At 36.7% G+C, this 23248-nt stretch overlaps 1 protein-coding gene across 1 annotated transcript in view; it reads right to left on the reverse strand.

The window, feature by feature from the left end:
- CFTR (CF transmembrane conductance regulator) overlaps positions 1–23248 on the reverse strand; it is a 168373-nt gene that overhangs the window by 80216 nt on the left and 64909 nt on the right. The window contains exon 11 of the mRNA XM_059396522.1: positions 17185–17376. Coding sequence (XP_059252505.1) covers positions 17185–17376 — 192 coding nt within the window. The remainder of the gene's footprint in view (positions 1–17184; positions 17377–23248) is intronic.

Below are 23248 nucleotides of genomic sequence, written 5' to 3' on the forward strand. Positions count from 1 at the left end.
GGTCTATTCATGTTGTCACAAACAGAAAGATTTCATTTTTTTAATGTTGGATAATATTCCATTATATGTAGAAGAAAATATCTTCTTTATCTACTTATCTGTCAATGGGTACTTATGTTGTTTCCATGTGTTGGCTATTCTACATAATGCTGGAATGGTTATGGGAGTACAGATATTTTTTCAAGATAGTGATTTTGCTTCTTTTGGTTAAATACCCAGAAGTGCAATTGCTAGGTCCTATGGTAGTAAAATTTTTAATTATTTTAATTAAAGTTTCCCAAAGTGGCTACACCAATTTATATTCCTACCAGTACTCCTCGATATTTTATTTTTTTCTACTATTGTGAATTGAATAGCTTTACATTTTTATTTCTTTTTTTTTTAAAGATTTTTATTTATTTATTTGACAGACAGAGATCACAAGTAGGCAGAGAGACAGGCAGAGAGAGAGAGGAAGAGAAGCAGGCTCCCTGGTGAGCAGAGAGCCGATCCCAGGACCCCGGGATCATGACCTGAGCCGAAGACAGAGGCTTTAACCCATTGAGCCAACCAGGCCTCACATTTTTATTTCTTTTTTTTTTTTTTAAAGATTTTATTTATTTATTTGACAGAGATCACAAGTAGGCAGAGAGGCAGGCAGAGAGAGAGAGGAGGAAGCAGGCTCCCTGCTGAGCAGAGAGCCTGATGTGGGACTCGATCCCAGGACCCTGAGATCATGACCTGAGCCGAAGGCAGCGGCTTAACCCACTGAGCCACCCAGGAGCCCCCACATTTTTATTTCTTGATGACCATTGCTAGCTTAACAGAAAGTTAGTTATTATTGCATGCTTATCTACTATCCAGCCATGTTATTGTACTCCCTTAATAATTCTTACAGATTTTTTAAAATTTATTTATTTATTTGACAGAGAGAGAGAGAGATCACAAGTAAGCAGAGAGCATGCTTATCTACTATCCAGCCATGTTACTGTACTCCCTTAATAATTCTTACAGATTTTTAAAAATTTATTTATTTATTTGACAGAGAGAGAGAGATCACAAGTAAGCAGAGAGGCAGGCAGAGAGGGGAAAGCAGGCTCCCTGCTGAGCAGAGAGCCTGATGTGGGGCTCGATCCAAGGACCCTGAGATCATGACCTGAGCCGAAGGCAAAGGCTTAACCCACTGAGCCACCAAAGTGCCCCCTTAATAATTCTAACGGACTTATGTTTTCTGTTTGTTTGTTCTTTGCTAGAACTTCTTTGGGTTTTTGTTTTTTGGGTTTTGTTTTTTTTTTTTTTTTTGTATAAACAATCTCTTCAAAAACATTTAATATTGTCCCTATTTTAAGACAAATGACATTAAATTTTTAACATTTAAAATCATGTCTACTTGGGGATGGTGGGTTAAAAAAAGTTACTGCATTTAAAGTTTCCTTCTACTTCTATTTTTTACTTTAAAATTTTTATTATAAATATAAATGACTGCTGAATTTTTTGTACACTTTTAGCATCTACTGACCCTGCTATATGGTTTTCCTCCTTATCAATATAACAAATTATACTGTATTTACAGATTTCATTCTATTGCAATACAAGCACCCTTGCATTCCTATTATAAATCTTTCTTGGTCATATTTTATCACTTCTTATACCATGCTGGAATCTACTTGTTAATATTTTATCTGATAACATTTTATTTGAATATCTATATCATTATTATGGTTAGCTATAGTTTTGTTTTTATATTAATTTACAGATTTTTGTACTAAGACTATTCTGGCTCTAGGAAAATGGGAGAAAAGGGAATCCTTGTGCACTGTTGGCAGGAATACAAAAAATGAAATAAGTCAGACAGAGAAAGGCAAGCATATGATGATCTCATTTATATGTAGAATCAAATAAATAAATAAATAAAGCCAAATGAGCAAACAGAACAGAAACAGATTCATAAAGAACAAATGGGTGGTTGCTAGAGGGGAGAGGGATGGAAGATGGGCAAAATAGGGGAAGGGGAATGAAAGGTATAAACTGTAAGGCACAAGGATATAATGTACAGCATAGGGAATAAAGTATGCGACAGTATGTGACAACTTTGTATGGGGACAGATGGTAGCTAGATTTATCATGGTGATCTCTTCATAATATGTATAAGTGTTGAATCAATATATTGTATACCAGAAACTAATATACTATTGTATGTATATTTCAATTAAAAAAAAAAGAAAACTAGTTGAAGAGTTTCCCACCTTTTTCTCTGGTTTGGTATAGTTTAAATAATATAGAAATATATGTTACTTAAGGGTAAGATACAATTCAATTTTAAAATCATCTAATGACAGTGTTGTGTGAACTATCAGACTCTAAACCAGCTTTACAATGGTAACATATCTATTCAAGTCCTTTTGTGCTTTGAAGTAAATTCTGATCACTTGTTAGTAAATTATCCAGTTTCTCTGGGTGAAGAAATTTTTTTGGTATTTATTTATTTATTTACTCTTAATAGATACATATATTTTTAGGTTTTTAATTTTGGGTAGCAGCTGTGATAATCCCTGGTTAGATGTACTATACTTTTAAAAAAATGGCATTTTACACACCATTAAAAGGCTGTTGAGGAAAGCATTGCTGGAAGATAAAAAATTTTGTCTAACACTTAAGACATATTCAATTTCCTATTAGTTTAGATCCTCTCCAAGTAATTTTGAAGATCACTTCTCTTTAGCTAAGACAGAATTAAACATGTAATGATCTTATTAGGGGAAATATAGATGTATAAGTTAACGGGGAAGAAAGCAGGGAAGGCTGGGAGATATGTCAGACCTAGATGCAAGTCCAACCTCCAAGTGAAGGAAAGAAGGGCAGAGGTTGGATGGAAGAACTCAAGACCACTGTCTAACTCTAACCAACTCTTGGAAAGCCATCTGGGAGTCTCTGAGCCAAAATCAGTTAATAACTAGGTCCCACATCCTCTAAACACAAATCTGCTTTAGTATCCTGCAATATTCCTGATTCACAGGAAGCTGCCTGTGGAAGAAGTCTCAACACAAACTCTAGGTGTGAAGAATTTCATGTATAGCAATTGGGGCCATTGTTCAATTTCACTGTAGTGGTCTGTAAGGCATATTTCATAACTACCACAATACCTGACCCTCCTCAATTGGCAAAGAATATGAAATCAGAATGGCAAACAAATAGGAAAATATGTATAATCTCACCAGTAATCAAGGAACTACAAATCAAGGGAAAAAAGAGAGAGAGAGAGAGAGAGAGAGGACACCTCTGGGTGGCTCATTCAGTTAAGCACCTGTCTTTGGCTCAGGTCATGATCCCAGGGTCCTGGGATCGAGCCCTGCATCAGGCTCGCTGCTCAGCTTCTCCCTCTCCCTCTGCCTGCCACTCTGCCTACTTGTGCTCTCTCTTCCTGTGAGTCAAATAAAGAAATAAAATCTTTTTTTTTTTTAAAGATTTTATTTATTTATTTATTTGACAGACAGAGATTACAAGCAGGCAGAGAGGCAGGTAGAGAGAGAGGAGGAAGCAGGCTCCCTGCTGAGCAAAGAGCCCGACATGGGGCTCGATCCCAGAACCCTGGGATCATGACCTGAGCCGAAGGCAGAGGCTTTAACCCACTGAGCCACCCAGGCGCCCCAGAAATAAAATCTTCAGAAAAAAATAAAGTATTGGGTTGCCTGGGTGGCTCGGTGAGTTAAACCTCTGCCTTCAGCTCAGGTCATCATCTCAGGGTCCTGGGATCAAGCTCATCGGGGAGCCTGCTTCCCCCATCTTTCTGCCTGCCTCTCTGCCTGCTGTGATCTCTTTCTCTCTCTGCCAAATAAATAAATAAAAATCTTTTAGAAAAATAAAAAATAAAAATAAAAAATATAAAGTATCAATAATGAGAGCTTTCAAAGATGTAAATCAATGGGAACACTCAAAAATGACTGATAGTAGTATAAATTGGTATAACTTCTTTAAAGTGCAAATTAGCAGTGTCTAGTAAAATTCAGAATGTGCCTATGTACACAAAAACACCTAAATTCAATTCCTAGATATCTACTCCAGAGAAATTCTTGCAAATGTGCAAAAAGAAATATTCAAAGATTTTCACTGCAGTATTGTGTAAAATCTTGGAGAAATCTAAATGTTCATCAGTAGCAGAATGAGTAAATAAAATGTGGCATAGGAGTAGAAGAATGAAAAAAATTTCCGCATATAAGTAGCATGGCTAGACCTCAAAAAGGTAATAGGGACAAAGAGAGCAAGTTGAGAATGATGTGTGGAAAGTCCACCATTTACATAAATTCTTAAGCTACCCAAACAGAACTTAAATATTGCTTATTGATAAGTATATGTACACATAGGTGTAATTTCCATTAAATGGACTGGAAAAATATATATCACATTCATCAGAGTGACTGCCTGAAGCTTGGGGTTTTATGGGAAAATGGTGGTGGAAAGATTTGTTAGGAAGTTCTACTTAGAGCTTGTCCAGGCCCCTAAGGCACTTAAAAAACAGGGATGTTGTCATATGGTTATTTCCTACCCAGAATGGATACTAGTGATATAGGCTATCTTTCAAAAAGCAGGAAAAAAAAAGATTCCCACATCTGAAAAGATTTGAGGTTCTGAGCCAGCATATTTGGCCTCTTTTCTCTAGACATAAGCCATTTATGAAGAGAAATGTATAAGTGTGGATAATTAGGTAAGTTTTTCAAAGAACGTAAATCATAGGAAACAGTTGAGATTGAAAGGAAACAAAATAGTAAGGATACATTGAATAGAATTGTGAATAAGCTCATTATTTTAAGATCAAATAAATTAGTAATACCAATATACTGTTGCTAATGTGAGTACTTGCCCTGATTGTCTCGTTTATTGTTCATTTGTAGATTTATTAGTGTTTGGCTTTTTCTATTTGTTTAAACATAAAACACTTTGTTTTATATACATTGTTAAACATTTATCCTTGCTGATTACTAAGGGCACTCAAATATGATAATATATTTATCTTAAGGATGGTAGTTTTCAATCTCCACAACATATTTTCTTCTACATAAAAATTATAAACTAAAAAAAAAAAAATTGTGGGGCGCCTGGGTGGCTCAGTGGGTTAAAACCTCTGCCTTCGGCTCAGGTCATGATCCCAGAGTCCTGGGATCGAGCCCCGCATTGGGCTCTCTGCTCAGCAGGAAGCCTGCCTCCCCTCCTCTCTCTCTGCCTGCCTCCCTGCCTACTTGTGATCTCTGTCTGTCAAATAAATAAATAAAATCTTTAAAAAAAAATTGTACTGCCTGGTACTGTCATGAGTTTGACAAGCACCGTAAGGACATGGGTTGGTTAGAAATGACTCCTTGCACAGAAACAAATGGTTTTTCTCTTCATTGGCACACAACTTGAGTTCCTCAGGAGCTATCCATAAAAAAGGTTGGAGGAACTCATTCAGTGCCATTAAGATGCTGGGCACGATGTGACTTCTCATGTAAAAACTGACTACTGAGATTTTTAAATAAAAAACCTAAACCATAACATAAATCAAATATAAACTTTTAAACAAAGTGCTAAACTTTCTTATTGAAGGAGACACTGAAAACCCTTTTTCTGAAGCTCTGCTATACCACCATTTCATTTCTTAATAATTTTCTCAGCACAGCTTAACTACAGATAAAATTAAATATGTGGATCATTGTTTCTCAAAGTGAAGTATGTAGAGCCAATTATTTCAGAATCACCTGGGGAGCTTGTTCAAAATATTATACATATTCTCACTCAGATGAATTAGAGAAAAGCCCAGGAATTTGCATCATGTAGTTATTCTACCTGCTCAAAGAGATCCTTACTCTTTTGGCTAACTTCCTTTACAATATGCTGGTCAGAAAGGCAAATGCCAACTTCAAAGGATTCTGTGCATATATGAGGTCTGTTTGAGATTGTAAAAACACTTGAAAATACCTAGATAAAGAGCATGAGAGAAGGTCAAAGTAGTAGTATAACAAGTATGCAATAAAGATTATTATTAAGAAATATACAGTATACTCAACATGATACATGCACTTTTCACACGAATGTTTATCATTTTACTTTTAAAAATGCACCTAAACACCACCCTAATATTATTTAACTGAGCCAGACAAACCAGAAGTTGTTAAAGAGGAATTGCTAATATAAAGCTCACTAACTGACTTGAACATTGGACAAAGGAATGATACAAGGTGTCATTACATTAAAGAGAGGGAGAGCTTTAAGAAAAGGGTGGAGTATTACATTTAATCGGTCTTTGTAATTTTGCAATATTTGCTGAGTACATTTGAGCTTCCTGTGACTTTGTAGATAGGAAAATATCATAAAACTTGTTTTATGGCTACCTTATCACTCTTTAGAACAACCTTGACAACATAGCCGCTTGTGGTAAGGGAGGGGGTGTGAAACCTGGGTTGAGGGAACATGAACTTTAGAGGTAATAACATGCAATAAAACATGTTTTTAAGAATAAATCACTAGACAGTGCCAATTTTATTAATGTTTAATAATTACTAAGCTCTTATGCTTTATACATAAGGAAAATGAGCAAGGAGGAAGATGAAAAAAAGTGTTGGAGAACAGATGAAGGGAAGGAGAGAATGGAGAGGGCTAAAGTGTTCTAGAAAGAGAGTGAAAGAATGAATTTTAACCATTTTTGCACAGAGCTTTTGTTTTGTTTTTTTTTTTTAAGATTTTATTTATTTATTTATTTGACAGACAGAGATCACAAGTAGGCAGAGAGGCAGGCAGAGAGAGAGGGAAGCAGGCTCCCCGCTGAGCAGAGAGCCCGATGTGGGACTCGATCCCAGGACCCTGAGATCATGACCTGAGCCGAAGGCAGCGGCTTAACCCACTGAGCCACCCAGGCGCCCTGCACAGAGCTTTTGTAAACATGGATGTTATCTTGAGAGTGCTGGGAAGTTCTTATGATTTATCAACAGAACTTAACTCCTCCAGCAGTAAATACACATGAATGAGTTCATAAATTAAAACCTGGAGTTCAGGGATGCCTGGGTGACTCAGGCAGTTAAAGCGCCTGCCTTCAACTCAGGCATGATCCCTGGGTCTGGGGATCAAGCCCTACATTGGGCTCCCTGCTCAGCCAGAGCCTGCTTTTACTCCTCCCCATCTGTGCTCTGTTGCTATCTCTCTCTCTCTCTGTCTCAGGTGAATAAATAAAATCTTTAAAACAAAACAAAACAAACCTGGAGTTCTGCTTATTAGGAAAGGTAATTTGTTGACCTAAGTCAAACTTGATTACAAGTAGCTGTACACAGAAACACTGGCTAAAGATTAATCCTTGCTAGAAAGCATAAGAAGTGAGAACTTTTTATCAACTTGAAAAATAAAAGCTCTTCTTTCATTGAGATTTGATCTGGACCAAATTTATAGCAGAAAACTCAAATTCCAATATAATTTTTATTGCCAGCAACAAAAATACAAAAAGCTAGTTCTTTTATATAATGATGTTACAGTCTTGTCACAAATATTAAACTATTGCTTAACATTCAGGGATATACATACGTATATATGGTTTTATGTATGAACTTGTGAGTATATACATAATTCTGTTGATATCCCTATGCCTCTTTAGTGTTTATTTCTGTATGTATGGAGGTCTGTATTTGTATTTGAAGATAACATAAGCATTTTTATTTTTTTTTAATTAATTTTTTATTTTTTATAAACATATATTTTTATCCCCAGGGGTACAGGTCTGTGAATCACCAGGTTTACACACTTCACAGCACTCACCAAAGCACATACCCTCCCCAATGTCCACAATCCCACCCCCTTCTCCCCAACCCCCTCCCCCCAGCAACCCTCAGTCTGTTCTGTGAGATTAAGAGTCACTTATGGTTTGTCTCCCTCCCAATCCCATCTTGTTTCATTTATTCTTCTCCCATAAGCATTTTTAAAGGAAGAACTGGAATGCAATGATTTAAAGTGTCCTTGAGTAAATGCTCCCAAGGAAGTAAAGTTAGAAAAGATACTTAAAACAAAGTATCTTATTTCTCCTATTCTGGCTCTACATTAGATTCATTTAATTTCTGGACTCCAGATCTCAGATTCTCTGAAATGACATTTAAAAATCCAGTTTTTAAAAGCTTCCTAGATGATTTTGATTCAGTTGGTCTAAAAATTGGTACTTAGGGAGCTGTTAATTCCTTCACTATCTTTTCTAGGTCTACCCACCCAAGATTCTGGGACAAATCCAATGCCCAATAAAGCACTTCTCTCCCAGTACTCTGCTACCACAGTACTATGCTATCCTGCAGTTGCTCCTGCTCTGGACTTCCTAACTCAGATCCCAGCTCCCCAGTGCCTAAATCAGCTTTGGAATTCAGTTCCTTAGCTGCCAGGCTTCAAAATGCACTCACTCACGCCCTCTGAAGTAATTCCACCACAATCCTTGTTCCCTCAGGACCTGACATTGGAGCCTAGTTGCCCAAATGGCTCCAAGCAGGCTTCCTGCCTTCTACAGACTGCCCTCCTACTTGGACCTGTCTTTATTTATTTATTTTTAAGATTTTATTCATTTATTTGACAGAGACACAGTGAAAGAGGGAACACAAGCAGGGGGAGTGGGAGAAACAGGCTCCCTGGGGTTTGATCCCAGGAGCCTGGGATCATGACCTGAGCCAAAGGCAGATGTTTAACGACTGAGCCACCCACGCGCCCCCGGACTTCCATATTTTAAATTTGAGGTTATGAGGCTTGAAGAAGAGATTCTGCCTCAAGGGCAAAGGAAAAGGAGAAAATAATTTGGAAGAGGATCTGGGAAGAAATGTCCTGACTTATTTAAATTTCAAGTGTGTGGTATAGGTGGTTTTTCCAAGATATGCTTATTTAGGATCTGCAAATAGTTTTCACAACTATGTCATGGAATTCTCAATGCCATTAGGTCACAAGGCTTTGCTATCATAACTTCCCCTTTACAACTGGCAGGTTTATAGTCTTAATAGTTTAATGATACTGTTAACATCACAGTGCGATTAACTAGCCTAAAGTTCTAACTTAAAGCCAGCAATAGTGAATGGGTATGTCACTAGAGTCTAATCTAGAGTTTCTTTTCTAATAAGAAATAACACTAATAGAGTATAGAAAAAAAAATGAGTCAGAAGACTTGGATTCTCTTGCTGGTCCCATCAATTATGGATCTTCAACAAGTCCCTCAAAAATTTTACTTCTTTTCTTTAAAATTGGAATGCCAATATTTCATTAACTTCTAACCACATTTCCATTATCCCCCTCCAATTTGCTTATTATATTAGATGAATCTTCCTAAGATACTGTTTTTATTATGGCACTTCCTCCAATAAAGAAACGCCACGGTGGAGGATGCTAGAGACCCATTTGCTCTCCTCCCAGGGTACTTCCCTGTGCTCCCACCAATTACCACATTTCTCTCACTCCTCTGCAGCTAGAAGGCTGTTTGAGAAGTGGATTTCACCAACTGAATTTATATGAAGCACAAAGTGAAAGGGGTGACCTTTGTCTTTCTGCCTCCTTTTTTTTTTTTTTTTTAATTGCTGGCAAATGGAAGGATAGAAACCATGATCTGATTGGCCTCTCCTAGTTCAGCTATCGCGATATACCCCTGTCTTTCCAGATCCCAGTCTTGCTGCCCTACCTAGAGCTCCTGAAAAAGTGCAATGCTCTCTCCTGGCTCTGGGCCCATTTCATTATACACTCTGGCCACACAGAACTGACTATAGCTCCTCAAATATAGAGTGCCCCCTCTGGGTTCTCGGCCTTGTACATTCTGTTCTTTTTCTGGAATGTTCTCATTGTTCTTCTTCGCTCAAATGACTCCTGCTCATCCATCATCTCTCACCTGAGATGTCACTTCCTCCAGGGAAGCCTTGCCTGAACTTCTAATATCAGATTAAATGTTACTTCCTTGTACTCATTAAAGGACCCTTATTAATCAATATCATAGAATTTATCAAACTGCTCTGGTTTTTACTTGGTCATCTCCACTAGAATAAAACCCCCTTAAGGACAGGGATTGTGTCTTGTTCATTAATAATTTCCAGAGTTTGGCAGAGTCCTTAGTTGCACTTACAAATATTTACTAAATGAATATATATATATATATATATATATATATATATATATATATATAATCTTTCCCCCCAAATATCTATAAGTAAAAAATTAATTGCAGACAGGGACCCTTGTTATAATTGAAGGCAGCATCCAGAGTGCCTAAAATGTTACACGTCCATGAGAGGAACTCAAATATTTGCTGAAGTCAACTTTTTAATTTAGAAAATGTGAATCAAGCTTAGCTAAACCTTCTGAATAAAAATTAGGTATTACAGATTTTGTTCTGAAAGACACTAATGGTAATACAATTGCCATTTCGAGGGTAGTTTTCTCAAGGGAACACTAATACTCAGAATTTTTAGAAAAAACAAGTTTCCTTTCTTACAAAGACCTTTATGAACATCACTGAGTTCTAAGGTATGAAATATAAGTATATATATTGATCTTGTTTTGTTAGCCACTGCTACAAAGAAGATAATTCTTAGAGTGCATGGCTCAGAATACCAGTTCTTTGGGAGAGATGAAATCTTGAGCATAGACATGATGATACATCATGGTTTTTACCTTTGGAAAATGTCATGATTTTTTTTTTGTCTTTTAATACAAAACCTTACCTTGAATATCTTCATTTCATTATTTATTCCTGAGATAGCCTGGTCCCAGACCATTATAATTAAATTTTTATATTACTGTTCTGTTGACTTGTCCAAATCTTACTCAGACCAGCACTCTTATGGCTATTTTGGTTTTAGAGATGTAAAGCTCTCATTTGTTAAGCTAATAATTAATTCCAGAATTTGCAATTTCAATTCCTAAAATCAGGTTCACACTTTAAGAATTCAGCACAGTTTCTCTCTGACAGCAAACTCTAAGCAAAGCTGTCACGAGATAACAAGAAAGTGAGAATTCAATGGACCAATGTGTGCAGAGTGCTTAGCACAGCAATGCCAACATGTACTCTCTTGATAGATGTTAGCTAGAGTTTTTTTTTTTTTTTAAGTTTCAGGGCTCAAATGAAGTGAAATAACAGTTCAATTCAGAAAGTGCTATGGCATTTCTGTTAGGTTCTGGCTCAGTGATTCTATAAAATAAATGTACTTGCTTCATATTACAGTAAATAAATGGCTGTGCTTTCCAACTTAATTAACTATTAGGAGAAAATTACAGGTGGTTCAAGGTGCAGTCATTAAGTATGGTTTATTCTGGTTTAGGGGACATAGTTCAATGTGTTTCAAATATCTGTTTTATGTCTCCATTATGTCTTGGCTGTTACTGACTGCAGATGTTAATTCCTATGGCCCCCTTTTATTTACAGATCTCTCAAATGAACGTTCCTGAATTCTCCTGTAGTGGTGGACTGACCAACCAAAGGTTAAGCCTCTGTTCACACAGGTTAGTTTTGGCCAGATCTGGATATCCAAAAGTCAAATTCAAATTTAATTAGACTTGCGGTATCTGCATGATGGAATTTATTTTCCAGAACAGTCATTAACTCATTGCTTTGCTTACTTCCCTCCCAAGTTTTTCATATTTCTTGCCAATTTCCCTCCCAAGTTGTTTTTTTTTTCCTTTAGCAACTCCTTGCCAATTTTCCTCCTAATTTGCTTTCTTCTAGTGACTTAAAGATGAAAACTGTCAAGCAGTGGTGGTAAAGAAAACACAAACAGATTTTAATTCTGCAACAAACACAGTAAATATTTTTATTACAATGCATATGTAATGGTTGCCAAGACAGAGTACATAATGAAGACCATTTTGCGGTTACAAAAGGATCTCAACATCTCTGTGAAAACCGATTATATATCCTAAGTCCCTAGCTTCTTCTCATATCCCACGCCCCACCACACACTATCATAAAAGCCAAACCCAGGTACTTTTACAAGAGAGTGAGTCACTGAATATAGTCAGTCCAACTACCCATTACCCAAACACCAGTCTGCCTAGAATTCTCTTGCTGTCAGCTGTGGGTTCTATGGTAGGGTAAGGTATTGGTGAAGTGTGAAAAAAACCAATAACCTGAAAATAAAGAAAGATGAGAGAACAGTGAAGTCTGTTCCTCTTTTAATAATTAAACAGGGTTATAATCTCCTTAAGAGATAAGTAAGTTAACAAGGGCCCAGTTCAACAGAGTCATCTTTTTTAAGCTAGCAAAAGTCTCCAGGGTTGGTTACAAAAGCGTACAAAATTGAGAAGAACCCTCAGGGGTAGTCTGGTTACATGGAAAGAAGAGAATAAGCTGATTGGCACTGGGATATAAAATGGTATCTTAAAAAAAAAAACAAAACACCTAAGAAAACAAATACCTCTACATTTGTCTAGAAATCTGTAGTACCATCATCTAGATCCAAAAGTAGGAAACATAAAGCAAGACATGGAGACATTCGTAAAGGAGAAGGGCCGAAGGCAAAGGATCCACACCTGACTTGCTCCCTCGGGTCTGCACACCACAAGTCATTCTATAGCACAGAGCTGTCTCCGGGCCCTTCCCCGTGATAAAGTCTTTAAGCTACCCCTCTGAGGGAAGAGTTTTCAGCAGACTGAAATCAGAAAACTATGTGAAGTATGTTGTGCATGCTGTTTCCTATCCACGCCAACTTATCCTACCAGCCTGCTCCTATGACGGCAGGCATCACTACATACGCAAGTGCTCTGTAGATATTAGAGCTGAACAAAAACACAAAAATGAGGAAGAAAATATCCCGTTCTCATCTCCAGTTCCAAGTCTGGCTGGAGCACATTCAAAAACAGATCAACGCTGGCAGTCAAAATGAAAACAGATGGACTCACGACTCTTCGTACTGGTGACCAGGGGCCCTGCGGGGGACTCAGCCAGGGTGACTGTGGCGGACACCAGCTGCTCCCCCTTGGGGACACTGTGGGTGTTTCATGGTCCTCAGCTCCAAACTCCTCCACATTTAAAAAAGAAAATCCTCCCTTGGGAAGGCCCCTACAGGCCTCTTCTTGAAAGGTGAGGAATATTTATTTCATGACAACAAGAAAAATACCAAAAGTAGAAACTCTCAGGGACTGAAAATAGGGATACCTTTGGTTTTGACTAAGATAGTCTAGCACCTGTAATTCCTTTCCTTACTCCCTACTCAGTAACATACTCCTGCCATGGAACCATCTCGTCCAACCCTGAGACTGTGAGACTCAGAGGGGAACAGCTGCTGAGCACAATTCCCATAACTGGCATGCCTACTCCAAGATATTGCTGAAATAGTCACCTGAAAGAATTTACAAAACTGCTTCTCCACGTCCTAGGCAGCATATACCAAAATAAATGTTTAAGAGTCACAGCTCTCAAACAATTTGTCATGTGGTTGGATAAATAACAATGTACAGGGAATATTCAGCAACAAGAAAAGAAGCAGACACGCTCTATATTCAGTGTACTCACTACATTTGCCAGTATCAAGTACAGAGAATTTAGGGTGCTGGGTGTATTTTTGCCTGTTATAAGATGACTAGAAAGGCCTCGTTGCAACAGTCAGCGGGACAGGAGAGAGCAGGGACTCAGATCATTAGAAATGAAAAGCTCAGTGTTTTGACAACTTAAGGCAAAGGGGAAGAAGAGTGAAGTGTACATTACAGAAGCAAAATGTATGTCATCATCATTATAAAGTTATTTATTCAAGTCTACCTAGTGGTGTCCTCCACTGGAAACCTTATTAGTAAGACTTATGATCTTTCTGTCTTGATCAGATGTCTCAGTTGTATGTCATTCACCTTCACGTGCTTCTGTCCTAAACCCATGGCAATCCTACCTATCCCCCTTTTCAGCTCCTGTCGTGCAAGGAATCCTTAATCCTAAACCAATTTCTCTCTTCTTCTAATTTCTTCAGGAAAAAAAACTCTCAGTCTTCCCTGAAGGCCCATTTTCCCTGACACCCTTTCCTTTGGATGGAAATAGTATATAAATATGGCATTCTTGATCTCCGCACAATGCCTCTGCTTAATTTCTGTTTCTTCTTGTCCCTTAAAACCATTATCTGGATTACTGAAACAGTTCCTGTTAGTCTCCCTTCTAGTCAGAACAGCAAATACTACTACTATGATGACGACGACAACAACTACTACTACTGGCTATTTTATTAAGTAGTTTTGGTGAGCCAGAAAAATATCAAAATAAATAATATAATCTCCATATTGAGAGGACAAAACTCAGTGTATAACAGGATTAAGTAACTTTCTTTAGTAACCCAACTCTGTCAGATTTCAAAATATATATTCTTTCTGCCATCCCAGTTTCAAAATGCACCCACCTTAATTCTGTTTCTCATATTACAGCCAATTGATATATCAAAAATACAAAACGGCCTGCATCCTTCTTCCCCTGATTAAAGCTCTCCAAGACCAAATTCCTGAGATTGGTGTACAAGGCCCCCAGGCCGTGGTCCAATGGGTTCATTCCTCTTTCCACACTCAGTGCCTCCAAGTTATATTCTGGTTCTATCAAGACATGGTTCCCTGCACTAACCAACTGGTTTCACATCCTATGTTTCTGCTCAGTTCCTTTTGTCCAGAATACCCTTCCCACTTTTACTCATCCCTCAGGTTGTCCACTTTTAGAGAAAGCCTTTCCTGAACTGCTGAGGCAAACCGAAACTGGGCTTCCGCAGTGCCCTAAGAATACCTTTATTCCAATACTTGCTATCTCTTCCTTTATGTTTTCCCCCAACCAGCCCATAAGTTATTTGAGGAGGGAAAATAATGTTTTCATTTTGTACCTGCCCTGACCCCACCACAGTGAACAGTGTCTGGTACAGAGTTGTGCTTTGGAGTGTGAAAGGCACATAGAAACTAGAATCACCGCCCAACCCATTGCCATTTCTGGAGCATGGAAACAATGTGCCTGAACTCTAAACTGTCCAATGCCATCTGGTTTCTTTGACAGGATACTCCAACTTCTGTTTGGGTCAGGAAGAACAACTACCATATTTACAGATAACCACATTTATCATTTTTCTTAGAACCACTTTTGTCATCATTAAAGTTCACATTGATGACTTTTTATAGCCATCTTAATTATACCAAGTTCCATCTTATTTCCATAGAAGTCACTCTCTAATAAGAACTGACTCTAAGAACACATTTATCTTACATCACGTTCTCTAGCAGTATTCACCACCTCAAAAGAAAGTAGAAAGGAGCTAATATTTATAGAATAGATAATTTACACCAGACACTATGTTATATACCCTATATTCATCCCATTGAATTTTCTCAATAATCCAATTACCATTTATTCATTAATCTCCCACTTCTTCTGACCAACCTAAACTTCTACTTTATTGGCAGCTCTAATGTTCTTAATCAAAAAAATTCCTCCAAAGCCATCAATTTCCCTCTTGTTACATTGGAACTCCACAGTGAATCATTCTATTAGAGGAATTATCCTTGTACCACCTTTGGAGATTATTCTTTACATCAGGCAGACGGAGATCTATTGTTACGCTCCCTCTTTTCACTCCTACAGAAATCACTCTTTCATTTTCTATTAGAGCACCAACTACATTCCTTATTAATATGTTTCTTTCCCCTACCAGTCCATGAACCTCTCAAGTATAAGGATCTTATTCTATTTATATTTTTACGAAATGCAGCAAGCGCCAAATGTTTTCAAAATGAAGACTTCTTAACTTTTTCTAGTTTAAAAGTTTATTTGGACACAAAAGGCCATATACTGAATGTTTGCATTTGTGTTAATTGTCCACAACAATTAGAGATACAAGGTAGATTAGTGGTTGTTTAGAGCCAGGTATGTGTGCTGGGGGGCAAGGTAGGTAAGAAGAAATGGAAACTGTTACTGAAACTACTTTTATTTTATTTTTTTTAAAGATTTTATTTATTTATTTGACATAGAGAGATCACAAGTAGGCAGAGGCAGGCAGACAGAGAGGGGGAAGCAGGCTCCCTGCCGAGCAGAGAGCATGATGTGGGTCTCGATCCCAGGACCCGAGATCACGACCCGAGCCGAAGGCAGAGGCTTTAACCCACTGAGCCACCCAGGCACCCCTGAAACTACTTTTAGAGGAAATAAAGATGTGATGGCCTTTCCTTTGGATGGAAATAGTCCATAAATATGAGTATATGAAATAAAACTAATTTATACACATTAAAAATAATTTTGAGGTTGGTCATAGAATGAGAAAAGAATATGCTCTTCTTCCTCTTATTCTCTTTACTTTCGTTATTTTTAACAGCTTTATTATGATATAATTCACATACCATACAATAGTTCATTAAAACACAGATCACTATAACATGAACCTTTAGAAAATGGACTGTGTATTTTTCAGCTTGGTTTTCCCACACTTAGCATGTTAGTGTTAGTAAATGCTCATTTCATAAATGAGGGACCCACAGCTCTGAATTTATTATTAGTAATACAGCTATGGTCTATTTGGGTTAAATAAATATACTTTTATTGTTGGATTCAAATCACCATTTATAAAATTATTTCTTGAGGAAAGGTATATTCAAAGCAAAAAATAATAACAGTAATAATAAAGCTCACCAGAAACCTTCCAATACCTTTCAACTAACAAATAAAGCTTGTGATTTATCTTGCAAGACACTACCACTCCTATAACCCAGTCCCCACCTAGACAAATATCTGTTTTCTCTAAAAACACCCAATATGTTTTGGATAAAATATAATCACAATTTTATCTTTGATTCTCTACTGGAAGATCATTGCTCATTATGGTAGGCTATGGTTGTTATTTAAAATTACTAAAATCCTCTCAAGTAATTTTGAAGTATTTTTTAAAAAATGCATGCATATAAGTGTCCACTGAGGACACATGACTCACGAATGAGTCAATAAAATTCTCTCCATTTCATAAAGAGGTTTTATTGTAACCAAATCAGCCCATCATTTTAAAAATAAATTGTACCTTCTCTATGTTTTTGTAAGTCTCCTAGAGCAGGGATCATATATTTTATTAGTGGTCATATATTTATTAGACATATATATTTTATTAGTGGATTTACTTAGAGTACTTTGCCCATGTTGGAAACTTGGTTAATATATGTAGACTGACTTATTGAATAGGGGACTAATTATATATCTTAAGTAGTTTAAAGATTTCATATGCATAGTCAGAATTATGTCACATAGTGACTTACCTCCTCTAGCTGGCATGCTTTGATGACACTCCTGTATCTATACTCATCATAAGAAACACCAAAGATGATGTTTTCTTTGATGGTGCCAGGCATGATCCAGGAAAACTGAGAGCAGAATGAAATTCTTCCACTGTGCTTAATTTTGCCCTCTGAAGGCTCCAACTCTCCCATAATCATCATCAGAAGTGAAGTCTAGAAACAAAAACCATGGTTATTAAATTAAATCACTTGATCAAATCATTCTCAGAATATACCTGCCTCCGGCTATTATCCTAAGCAGATATATCTGTTCTGATTTTGAAGGATTCCAGATTAATTCATTTGATTCAAAACTTACTAAGCACTTCCTATTCGGGATATGCTGCTATGCACAAAAGATACAAAGAGGAATAAAAGAGACAATTACAGTGGAGTGTGGTTAAGTGTTGTAGTAGAGGTTCACAGGGATGGAGCCACTGATTCAGATCGTTGGGATGGGTTTGGAGAACATCAGGGAAAGATAAATACCAGCTAATATTTGTTGATACTCGGCCTATGCTGGGTGCTGTTCTTTGTGATTTAACTGCATTCATTTATTTAATCACAGCTATTAGAATTTAAATAAATTCTGTCCATTTATTTAAACCAACAATGTAGATTCATTTTGATCTTCATCTAACAAAGAAGAGATGAGTTAAAAAAAAAAAAAAGATAATATTGTTTCCACGAGCCCTTCCTGAAGAAACAAGGATAAAATCATCCAAGAAATGAATGAAGAAGCCTCACCAAAAGGACTATCAGTGAGCAAAGACTTTATATAAAAGACTGTGAACTAAAATTTAAACTAATGTGGGAATTAGAGTTGAAGAAGATAATTTAAATACGTTATATGCCCTGACAATAGGAAAAGTTTTAAGTAAAATACAAACAAAACAAAGGAAAGAGAGTATAAAGGAAATTTGCTGATTGCCTTATCAAGAAAAGCTGGAAGTCAAAGGATACCATGTAAACGTAACACAGTAACAGAAGCATAAGCATATTTAACAATACAAAGATAAAGCATTAAGAAAGATAACACAAGGGTGCCTGATTTGGTTCAGTGGGTTAAGCCTCTGCCTTCTGCTCAGATCATGATCTCAGGGTCCTGGGATCTGGCTCTCTGCTCAGGAGGGAGCCTCTTCCCTCCACCTCTGCCTGCTTCTCTGCCTACTTGTGATCTCTGTCAAATAAATAAATAAAATCTTAAAAAAAAAAAAAGAAAAAGAAAAAAGAAAGAAAGAAAGATAATATGACTGACTAAAATGGTATAGAAGAAAAAGAGGCAGCAGAGAAAGAAAAAACATTAACTTTATGAGAGCTCACATTAGGGAATCAAGGAAAGAAAATCCCGAAGATTTAACATAAAGTTATTATAAATATAATCTCTATGACAAAACACCTCCTGCACCTCTAAAAGTTGGAAGGTCCTTGGGCTCACATGTGGACCCCTTTCCCTTTTTATCCATACTCTGTCCTTCGGAATCTCATTTGACCTCAAGTTGTTACACTGACAGACCCCATTCCCTTGAAACCAGACCTGTATATCCAACTAACATCTCAACTTGGATGTTGAATATGCATTATAAACTAAATGCATAAGTTTCTTCCATAATCTTCTCAGGTAATTGTACCTTCAAGCTTCCAGTTACCCTTGGACTCATCCTTGATCTCTGTTTTTTTCATATGCCACCTTCAATCTAATTCTGTGGTATCTTTCTTAGAAACATGTCCTGAGTGGTGCCTGGGTGGCTCAGTTGGTTAAAGCCTCTGCCTGTGGCTCGGCTCGGGTCACGACCCCTGGGTCCTGGGATCTAGACCCACATCAGGCTCTCTGCTGGGCGGGAAGCCTGCTTCCTCCTCTCTCTCTGCCTGCCTCTCTGCCTACTTGTGATCTCTGTCAGAAAAATAAATAAAATCTTAAAAAGGAAGGAAGGAAGGAAGGAAGGAAGGAAGGAAGGAAGATGTCCTGAATTTGATTACTACTTCCATCACTACCTGGATTAAGCCAATATCATCTCTTGCCCAATTAGCCCAAAAACTCCCAACTGCTTCAAAGCTCCCCTTGCTTCTGCCCTTGTCTCTCTAAAACATATTTTCAAAGCGCCCCCATCAAAACCTAAGCCCAATCATATTACTTTCCTCTTAAAACCTTCCAATGGACTCTCATTTCCTCAGAAAGAAAAGCCTTACTCGTTACAAGCCCCTTTGTAAGACCTTTCAGGCTCTTTTAGAAAAGCCCAAGTACTGGTCTAGCCCACCTTACTCCTCTGATGGCTCTACCCTCTGTGGCTGACTGTGCCAACCCCACTGACCTCCTTGCTGTTCTGTGAACCATACAGGCTAAGTTCTATTTCAAGGCTTTCTCCACCCTCTCTCTGCAAGACTCTTCTGCAGGTAATCCACATGACCTTGTCCCTCACCTCCCTCAAGTCTCTGCTCAAATGTTACCTTTCAGTGAGGGTTTCTCTATCTCCTCTATTTAAAATTGCACCCCATCACCAATCTTCTTTTCTCTGCTTTATCTTTATAGCAATTTCCATCAGGTGTTATTACATATACTCATTTTTTGTTTGTTTGTCTCCCATAAAATGGGAGTTCCTTAGATGGGGATGAGAATATGTTGTAGGTTTTGTTCACTATTATATCTTAAGGGCCTCGATTAATACTTGGCACAAAGTAGAGACTCAGTAAATTTGTTAAATGATATAAGTTAAGAATATGATACATTATATTAAATTATAAGGGCTCAATAACTTGAAAAATGAATTACTATTATATAAGAAACAAACCAATGGAACAGAAATAAAACTACAAACCAGATCCAAATGCACAAAAGAATTAGTATTCAATAAAGGTGGCATCTAAAATCAGTGGGGAAAGATGGATTATTCAATAAACGGTGTTGGACACTGGACTGTGTCCAGAGGGCTAACCAAAAAATTGTGTTTGTACCTCATACTATATTCATGGTGAATTCCAAATAGGTCAAAGAAAAAGTACAAAAATAAGTCCTTAAAGAAAACACTGGGGGATGCCTAAAGGGGGGGAAAAACCACTATGGAGTAAGAAAGCCTTCCTATAACTCAAAATCCGGAAGTCACGAAATAAAAGATAAATTAAACCTCTTTTTAAAAACTTATGCATGGAAAGCTAAAGGAAAAGAGTGTAAAATTGAAGTAAAACTTTACAACTTAGAACACACAAAAGAATAATTTCTCTCTAAAGAAATGATTCTAAAATCAAAAGGAAAAAGAAAGCAAATCCATTAAAAAATGTACCAAGTATGTGACTAGTTATTTCACCAAAAATGAAAATAGAGGAGACCTTTGAACGTATGAAAAAATATTGTACTTTATTCATAATAAGAGAAACCCAAATCTGAAAAAAAAGGGAGAGAAACCCAAATTAAAAATACATGGATATGCCACTCGTCCCTATAGTAAGACTGGAAAAGAATTAAAAATTAGATAACATCATCTGCTGGTGATGCTATGATGAAATCCACACTTTTATATAGATCATATGGTACACACATAGATTAGTGCAATCTTCAGGGATAGAAGCTCAATGAATACACAAATGCTTTACCATTTCAAGGAAGCTACCCTACTGATACACTTGCAGATGTGCTAAATGACATGTATGCAAGGATATTCAGTGTCATTTTGGGTTAGCAAAACTCTGGAAGCAACCCCAAAATCAATCAATTGATGATTCATTACATCATATAACATCCACCTGTACAGTAGAATACTATGCAGTTATTTATATATATATTCAAAAAATTAAAACTGGCCACGTGGGTTGGGGGAGAGATTGGTGAAAAGTGGAAAACGGAGCAGAAACAGACTGAAAGGGAAATTTTTCAACTTTTTATATCTTTTAATTTTCTAAAGTTTTTTTTTTTCTTAAAGATTCTGTTTATTTATTTGACAGACAGAGATCACAAGTAGGCAGAGAGGCAGGCAGAGAGAGAGAGAGGAGGAAGCAGGCTCCCTGCTGAGCAGATAGCCCCATGTGGGGCTGGATCATAGGACCCTGAGATCACGACCTAAGCCGGAGGCAGAGGCTTTAAACCTACTGAGCCACCCAGGTGCCCCTAATTTTCTAAAGTTTTTAATTGTCAATTAAGTTTTAATAAATAATAATATCACCTAAAAAACATTAGGAAGAAGGCAGGATTAAGTAACAGACCTCTTTATGTTATAGATTTCAGTATATTTTGTAATTTTTATTATATGAAGAAAAATCTAAAATACTTTATTTCTATGTAAAATCCTTTTGTATAAAAATTAAATCTAGAAAGAATAGTTATTTTTAAATATTTTTAGAAACAATATCTTACATAGATGAGCTTTATAAATCTAAACAATGGAAAAGATCTTACTATCTATGTTAAATGCATATAATATTTACATTATATGTTTATATTGTATGATATATTAATGTTAATATTTATTGATATAATACAAATACTAAAATAACTATATTATATATGAAATATATAAAAATTATTTACCAAGCCTTCAGTCAAGGGTACCCAGTACTGCAGACTCTTATACCAATTTTGCTTAATTACAACAATTCACAGAGGTCTCATAGATGAAAGACACTTAATGTGGATTAGAACAAAAAATCTGTTTTCCCAAAGATTGTTCAATTAAATAAATTTGTATCAAGCACTAAGATACTCCTTGGAATACAGAGTAAAGAAGACATGTGTGCAAGGATATTCAGTGTCATTTTGGGTTAGCAAAACTCTGGAAACAACCCCAAAATCAATCAATTGATGATTCATTACATCATATAACATCAGAGTCTAGATAACTATAAGAGGAAAGAGGGATAAAATTAAACCTGACATTAGTGTTTAAAGAAAATAATATAGATTATTAATATAGATATAAATTATTATAACTTTGGAAAATCTAGAGATACAAAACATACCCCAAATTGTCTACAGCCATACCACCCTGAACACGCCCGATCTCATCAAAATATACCCAAAATCTCAGAGATAGCCACTTTATCCATAAATGTCCTTCCAGACACACACATATATATATATACATGCTTTTAAAAACACAAATTAGGGGCGCCTGGGTGGCTCAGTGGGTTAAGCCACTGCCTTCGGCTCAGGTCATGATTTCAGGGTCCTGGGATCGAGTCCTGCATCGGGCTCTCTGCTCAGCAGGGAGCCTGCTTCCTTCTCTCTCTCTCTCTCTGCCTGCCTCTCAGTGTACTTGTAATTTCTCTCTGTCAAATAAATAAAAAAATAAAAAAATAAAAAATAAAAATAAAAACACAAATTATGTATGTAATATTTTATAACTTGTTCTTTCTTAACAATATATAAATACGTGTCCTTCACAACCATTTTAAACATCCTTTTTACTGACTGAATAACATGTCATTCTATCACTACACTAAAATTTGTCTAATCGATTCCTTAATAACAGATATTTAGGGGTCCCTCTGATTTTTTTTTAATTCAAACAATGTTGTGATGAATACCTTTGTGCTATAAAATCTCAGCAAACACACTAGGTTAAGTCACACAAGTAGAAGAATTATTCAGTTATCTTGAGAGCTTTTGATATATCAAACTGGGTGAGATGGGATTTGACTTCAAATGCTAATATTTGCAATTATTCAATCTTATATGTTAGCTAGATCTTCTGTCTGGTAGATTATAAAATACTCCATTCCTAATACTATGAAAAGCCTCCCTCCTTGCCTGAGCTGCCAAACCCTCAAACTTATCCCAAAGGAACCACTGCTTTCCTTGGACTTGGTCTTCAGAGCTACTTCTCAGAAGATGCAAATACAACTCCAGCCAGCGATTATCTGCTCATCAGTTTTTAATAGAATTGCCTGAAATTTAATTGTTGGTAAGTCTTGTAATTTCTGAGTCCAAATCTATTTTTGTATACCTTTCAAAGAAGTAACTCTAAGCATATAAACAGAATTTTAAAAATTACATGAAATACAATTACCTCTCAGCAGCAAACATTCTTGTTTAGATCGATACTTTGCTGATGAACAG

This window comes from Mustela nigripes, chromosome 4 (genome assembly GCF_022355385.1).
Source record: "Mustela nigripes isolate SB6536 chromosome 4, MUSNIG.SB6536, whole genome shotgun sequence".
NCBI lineage: Eukaryota > Metazoa > Chordata > Mammalia > Carnivora > Mustelidae > Mustela > Mustela nigripes.